The 7,672-nt window shown below is 46.4% G+C and overlaps 1 protein-coding gene across 1 annotated transcript; it reads left to right on the forward strand.

Moving 5' to 3' along the window:
• The first annotated feature begins 2,962 nt into the window (after positions 1-2,962).
• On the forward strand, positions 2,963-3,292 carry LOC136543373 (disease resistance protein Pik-2-like). The gene has a single exon (XM_066535839.1). It carries the CDS (start codon positions 2,963-2,965, stop codon positions 3,290-3,292), a length of 330 nt encoding a protein of 109 aa, XP_066391936.1.
• Positions 3,293-7,672: the final 4,380 nt, after the last annotated feature.

Genomic DNA, 7,672 nt, shown 5'->3' on the forward strand with positions numbered 1-7,672 from the left:
CCTCTAGATGCCACTATTGATCCAAGGGCCAAGACAACCTGGGAATGACATCGATGTGTTTCTGGAACCAGTGATCGATGAACTAGTGGAGATGTTTGAAAAGGGTGTGGAGAATATTTGGGACGAGTAAAAAAAGGAACATGTCATTATCAAGGTAGTACTTATCGCTACAATCACAGACCTGCCAGGTCGAGGTTGCCTGTCCGGAGAGAAGACAAAAGGCTATACTGGATGTGTCGAGTGCTTGGACGACACCGATGCGGTACATCTGTCAAAGAACTCAAAGATAGTTTATATGGGACACCGTAGGTTCCTACCTAAGGATCACCCTTACCGCATGAATAGAAAAGATTTTGACGGGACTATTGAGAAATGCTTACCTCCAAAATATCGAGACGGGCCTACGATACTTTGAGAAGTCAACAAACTAGAGGTTGTCCTTGGGAAGGGGGACAATGCAGTAGCAGCGCCTGATGGGAGTGTCAGGAAGAAAACATTGGTTTTCTGGAAACTACCTTACTGGCCAGTGCTGAGTGTATGCCACTGTCTTGATCCCTTGTACATTACTAAAAATGTGTGTGGCAAGATGCTTAACACCTTGATGGACACCTAGTGGACATCGAAGGATTCACTAGCCACACGTCTAGACATGCAACACTTGGGAATTAGGAAGGAGCTGTATCCTGTGGAGCTAGAGGATGGCTAGTTCGAACTTCCGGTTGCGTCATGGACCTTGAAGAATGAAGGAAAGCGTGCACTTATTTCTTTCTTCAATGAACTCAAAGTCCCGATGGGCTACTGTGCGAAGCCAAAGAGGCTAGTGAACATGAGAGAACTCAACTTCAACTATGGCTGTATGAAGTCCCATGACTGTCATGTCATTATGACTCAGCTGCTCCCTGTTGTCTTGCGTGGTATCCTCCCCCCGAAGGTCAGTGCCCCAATCATAAAGCTATGCTCGTTCTTCAATGCGATCTCAAAAAAGATCATTGATGTGTCCACGCTGGACCAGCTGCAGCGGGACATAGCTGAAACTCTCGTTAGGCTTGAGATGCATTTCCCGCCGACTTACTTTTATATCTCAGTGCATCTACTCATTCATCTTATTGACAAAATTAGAGCCCTTGGCTCAATGTACCTGCATCAGATGTTCCCTTTCGAAAGGATGATGAAAGTTTTCAGAAGGTATGTTAGGAATAGATTTAGGTCAGAAGGGGGCATGGTTGAATGATGGTCAACGGAGAAGGTCATTGAGTTCTGCATATATTATCTGGACATCAATAGGGTCAGAGTTCCAGAATCTCGTGACGAGGGAAGACTGGGTGGCAAAGGAACGATCGGGTAGAAATCCATCACAGTAGACGACCCCATTTCTTTCAGACTGGCACAGTTCGCTGTTCTCTAGCAAGCAGAGGATGTGATGCCATACATTGACGAGCATAGGCAATCGCTGCAAACTTTGTATCCGAGCAGGTCGCAGTCTTGGCTTCATAAAAAACATAAGGAGGAATTTGTCGGCTGGTTGCGATGCCGCTTGATTGGAACAACGTTGGGTAATCAGCTGGATATATTAGCCAAGGGACGTTCGAGTACATTGCTTAAGTACCAAGGGTATGAGATCAATGGATTTACATTTTATACAAAAAAGCAAGATGGAAAGAGTACATACCAAAACAGTGGTGTTCATTTCGATGCTCACGACAAAAATGACAATATGCAGGCAATGTACTATGGTTTCATAGAGCATATATGGGAGCTATACTACGGTCGGTTGAAGGCAGCTCTTTTTCGCTGCCAGTGGGTCCGGCTTGAGGAAATCACCACCGACAGAGAAGGGTTCACTACCGTTGATCTCACCAAGACCCCATACAGAGACGACCCTTTCGTCCTTGCAAAAGACATTATGCAAATCTTCCATGCAGGAGACAACAAGACAAAAGAAAAGCTAACAGTAGTCCTGTAAGAAAAAAGGAAGATTGTCGGTGTCGATAGAGTGATGGACGAAGAAGACTACAGAGGCTATCAGGAAATGCTTGCATTCGGGACGAACGTACCCCTACCTATCCTTGAAGAGGGTGACGAACCTGCTTACGTCCGGCGTGATCACGCTGAGGCCCTCATTGTTGGACCCGATGAAGATAGTTAGATTATTATTAACTATGTAATCATTATTCAAATGTTGTATCAGTAATTCACATTGAATATCTAATTTATATTTTGTGCACATCTCTATAATTAAATTATTGACTATCCACATCATCTTCACTAAGCACAATCACTACTTTCAATATATATAGAAATATAGAAGGCATTCATATATTGCTATTTACCATTGCATCTTATAACTTGATCAAATTCTATTAGTTTTTTATTCTATCCTTTGGTTGCCTTGCCTAGTTTTGATAAGAATAGTTGCAAGAACATAACCTACATGCAATATTTTTATTTCTAAGAACGTCCGCGGTGTAACAATTTTATTTCTAAGAACTTCCGGTAGCAACGTGCGGGATATCCTTATATAGTATACACGATTGATTGTGTATGTTTGTTAATGTTAACCAGTATATGCATGATGCATGAAAGCTTATAAAATTTACAAAGACGAGAGACGACTTCTTATTTAAGCCATTGGCTGGCTGCAGCTTTTTACTGTTTCCCTTCTCAGTGATGCACTGTGCTAACAGCGGCTGCAGCTTAAATCCATCTCAAGGAACAGGTACAGCCAGCCGGGATTTAATTTGTGGATGATTGATCTAGTCATCTTTGCTGTTCATTGAGAAAATTAAATAGTGAGAGCCTCGTCGTCGTCGTCGTCGTCTAGCACCCATCGGTATTGGGCAATATATATGTCCTCGATCACCTCTTCTGGCTCCAAGCCTCCAAGGCAACATTGCCTTCCGCTTCCGGGATACGAGGCCTTACCGTGGGGCGTTTGTGTGAGGGATAGACATCTGACCTGGTCATGGAGGCGGCAGCCCAGACCATCTTGAGCAACGCTGGGCTGCTCCTGAGTGAGGAGTACAGGCTGCTTAGCGGCGTCGGTGGCGATGTCGCTGAGCTGCGGGACGACATGGCCACCATGAACGCCCTCCTCCGCATGCAGTCCAAGGCCGAGGATGGCGCCGTGGACCACTTCGTCCGGGAGTGGATGAAGCAGCTGCGCGAGCTCGCCTATGACGCGGAGGACTGCGTCGACCGCTACGTGCTCCGCATCAAGTCCAGGCCCAACGACGGCGTGCGCGCCTGGCTGCAGCGCCTGCTGGGGACGCTCCTGTCGCGCCTGTTGGTGTAATCGTAGTCACACTGATTGGGAACAACTGGAGCAGCGACGTGGCATGGAGCAGTTGGTCAAGCAACGCGCCAAGACTCAGTTTGAATCAAGGTGCAGCGGGAGGCTAGCGGTAACCGCACCCACGACACTGCAGTTATCTGCATAGTGTATTTTTAGTCATGTTCAGAGTGTGTTTAAGCAGTTGTTGCTTTTGTAATCGTGTGCATTAGCTACGGTATAAGTAGCTGGGTCATTGAGGTGTCGAGTTATGCATTGTAAAAGCTGGTTAGGCTCAGTGTGTTGAAAACCATCAAAGCGAAAAGGGGCGCTGTCACCCTGTTGCCATCGTGGCGGTTGCCCATCTGTTCTTCGTGTTCATCAATTCCTTTCATTCGATCCAGCCACATACAGTGCGTGATTAAGATCCGTGACTATCATCTGGTATCAGAGCCTTGATCACGCGCGGAGACACTCCAGATTAGGTCCATGTCGATCGTCGCCAGCGGCAGTGGTGGCAGGGATGGGGCGCGAGGCGGCGAGGAAGCGCGCCAGGTTTACCCAACTCTGACGAGCTCGAATTACACCAGTTGGTGCATTCGAGTTCAGGCGATCATGGAAGATCGGGAGGAGTGGGAGGTGGTTGAGCCAGATCCGGAAGCTGCGGCGCCGACCGCGGCTGAGAAGGTGAAGCTGGGCGCGAAGGATCGGAAGGTGAAGGCGCACCTTCTTCAGTGCATTCCCGACGACATCTTGATGCAAGTGGCGAAGAAGAAGTCGGGGAAGGAGGTGTGGGACTCCCTGAAGGCGCGTTTCGTCGGTGCGGATCGAGTCAGAGATGCTCGGCTGCAGACTTTGAAGAGCGAATTCGATGCAGTCGAGATGAAGGATGATGATCCACTGGATCAAGTTGTGGGGAGACTGACGGCACTATCAGTCAAGAGTAGCAGCTTGGGGGGGAACATCACCGACGCAGATCTGGTGAAGAAACTATTTGACATCGTGCCCGATCGGTACCTCACCGTTGTGGCAGGAATCGAACAGTTCTTTGATCTGAAGACTCTTGCATTCGATGAAGCAGTAGGGCGCCTGAAGGCCTTTGAAGAGCGGACGCGGCGGGGCAGCAGTGGTGCTCGACCAGTGAAAGGCCAGGTCCTCCTCACTCAGGCTGAGTGGGAGGCAAGGCAAAAGCAATCTGATGGTGATTCCTCGGGGAAGGGGAAGAGAGGAGAAAGCAGTTGGCATGGGCAAGGCCGTGGGCGCGGTGGAGGCAGCAGTGGCTGTGGCGGGGGAGCTGATGCCGGGAAGGATGGCAATGGGAAGCGTGACAAGAGTCACATCAAATGCTTCAAATGCCATGCCTATGGGCATTACGCCAATCGATGCCCAGGTGAGAAGAAGAAGGAGGAAGCTCACCTTGTCAAGGTGGAGAGGGAGCCTGCAGTTCTGTTGGTAGAAATTGTATTGCCGGATCGGCTACAGTGTTCTTCAGAGGACAGGATTCAGAAACTGTTACTGAATGAAGCCAAAGTACAGCCTGAACTTCATCTAACTGGTGGACGTGATCCATCAAGCAATGTGTGGTACTTGGACAATGGAGCAAGCAACCACATGACTGGTGATCACAAGAAATTCAGAGATCTAAACAGTGCTATTTCTGGCAAGGTAAGATTTGGGGATGGTTCTACAATAGAAATCGTGGGTAAAGGTACTGTAGTGTTCCAAGGGAAGAAGGGTGATCAATGGGTGTTATCTGATGTCTACTACATTCCAAAGTTAAGAAGCAATTTAATCAGTCTAGGTCAGTTAACTAAGCTAGGACACAGAGTTATGCTTGATGAAAATGTGCTAGAAGTTTCAGAGAAACATCCTGACAGATTGATCATGAGTGTACCTAGGACACAGAATAGACTTTACAAGATTGAGCTTGAAACTATAGAACCTGAAAGCTTACTAGCATGCATTGATGATTTGGCTTGGCTCTGGCATGGGAGGTTAGGCCATGTGAATTTCAGATCTTTGAAACAGCTGGTTAGTAAGAAAATGGCAGTTGGGGTGCTTGAGATCAGTCATCCTGAACAAGTTTGTAGTGATTGCATTTCAGCAAAACAAACTAGGAGTCCATTTCCTAAGGCCTCACAGTGGCAGTCAACTGAGAAGCTTATGCTGGTTCATGTTGACCTGTGTGGGCCTATATCACCAGAGACAGCAGGAGGAAACAAATATTTTATGCTGTTGGTTGATGACCATTCTAGGTGGATGCAAGCTTACATGTTGCAGAGCGAGGATCAAACTTGTGATGTATTTGTCAAGTATAAAGCAAAGGTAGAGAATTTCACTGGGTGCAAGGTGAAAGTTCTTAGATCTGACAGGGGTGGGGAATTTCTGTCAGGTGTCTTGGCAAAGGTTTGTGAACAAGCTGGGATCAAAAGGCAGCTCACAGCACCTTACACTCCTCAACAAAATGGAGTGGTGGAGAGGAGGAACAGGTCTATGATGGAGATGGCTAGGGCTCTGCTTAAGAGCATGAAAATACCAGGGAGGTATTGGGGAGAAGCTGTCAGGCAAGCAGTTTATCTGCTGAATAGGTTGCCAACCAAGAAGCTAGGTGACATGACTCCATATGAGGCTTGGACAGGGAGAAAGCCTAATTTAGGTCATTTGAGAGTGTTTGGGTGTGTTGGTCACACAAAAATATCAACACCTCATCTGAAGAAACTTGATGATAGAAGTAAGCAGTTGGTTTATTTTGGGGTAGAAGAAGGAAGCAAAGCACACAGAATGTATGACCCTGAAAACAACAAGATTGTTGTCAGTAGGGATGTTGTGTTTGAAGAAAAGAAAGTGTGGAACTGGGAATCAGCTATGGGTCAAAATGTGTCTAGTGAAGTCATAGTTGAAAATGATTTTGAATATGACTATGTTGACTTTGGTGTCAATGATGCAGTAGCACAGGAAGAAGAGGCAGATGAGGCAGGTGTCAGTGTTGATAGTGGAGCTGAATTACCACAGTCACCTGCACAACAAGGAGAACAGATTGTTCAAGAGCCTATTGATTTTAGTGTTGGCATGGTGACACCACAACATAGTGCTGTTCATGGAGACAATTCCACTCCTACTTCAACTGATGATAGTGGTCCCATCAGATTCAGAAACTTAGGGGAAATATATGATGATACCTCAGAAATAGAGTTGATGGACTCTGATGTGGAAGCATTGTTGGTGGAGACAGGAGAGCCAACTGGATATGCAGAAGTTGCTGGTCATCAAGAGTGGATTGAAGCGATGGATAGAGAGATGGAATCCATTGAAAAGAACAGGACATGGGAACTGGTCAAGTTACCTGTGGGAAAGAAACCCATTGGTCTCAAGTGGGTTTATAAGTTGAAAAGGAATTCAGATGGTGAGGTGGTGAAGTACAAGGCTAGGCAAGTTGCAAAGGGTTATGTGCAGAAGTATGGCATTGACTTTGAGGAGGTGTTTGCTCCTGTTGCCAGACTAGATACAGTCAGAACTGTGCTTGCATTTGCAGCTAACAATGGCTGGAAGATTCATCATCTTGATGTGAAATCTGCATTCTTACATGGAGATCTAGAGGAAGAAGTTTATGTGTCACAGCCTGAAGGGTATGAAGTGAAAGGTAAAGAAAATGAGGTATTCAGGTTGAGCAAAGCTCTCTATGGTCTCAAGCAAGCTCCTAGGGCTTGGAATGTCAAACTTGACAAAAGCCTAAGGAAGCTGAATTTCAGAAGATGTCTAAGTGAACAGGCAGTGTATACCAGGGGTACTGGTGTTGATGCAATCATTTTGGGTGTCTATGTAGATGACCTAATCGTGACTGGAGGAAATCCAGATGAGATCAACCTGTTCAAGAGACAAATGATGAATGAATTTGAAATGACTGATTTGGGGCTGCTAAGCTACTACCTTGGGATTGAGGTGGAGCAGAGGGAAGATTTCATCACTGTGAAACAGAGTGGATATGCTAGAAAGGTGTTGGATCAATTTGGTATGAGTGACTGTAACTCAACTAAATTCCCAATGGAACGTGGATGCAAGCTTAATGCTGACAAAGGTGGACAACCAGTGGACTCAACAGAGTATAGAAGGATGATTGGGTGCCTAAGATACTTACTACACAGTAGGCCTGATCTGTCTTACTCTGTGGGAGTTGCTAGCAGGTTCATGGAAAACCCCACAGTGATGCATGCCAAAGCTGTAAAACAAATCTTGAGATACTTGAAAGGCACAATGGACTTTGGGCTGGTGTATGTCCAAGGTGGGAGTGCAGACAAGCTCATTGGCTACTCTGATAGTGATCATGGGGGTGATACAGTGGAGAGAAGAAGCACTGGAGGAATGGCATTCTATTTGAATGAGAACTTGATCACTTGGAGCTCTCAG

Source organism: Miscanthus floridulus, chromosome 3 (genome assembly GCF_019320115.1).
Source record: "Miscanthus floridulus cultivar M001 chromosome 3, ASM1932011v1, whole genome shotgun sequence".
In the NCBI taxonomy this organism is placed as follows: Eukaryota; Viridiplantae; Streptophyta; class Magnoliopsida; order Poales; family Poaceae; genus Miscanthus; species Miscanthus floridulus.

Bases quoted from the DNA above. Each gene is read 5' to 3' on its own strand.
- LOC136543373 (XM_066535839.1), top strand. From the start codon at position 2,963: ATGGAGGCGGCAGCCCAGACCATCTTGAGCAACGCTGGGCTGCTCCTG.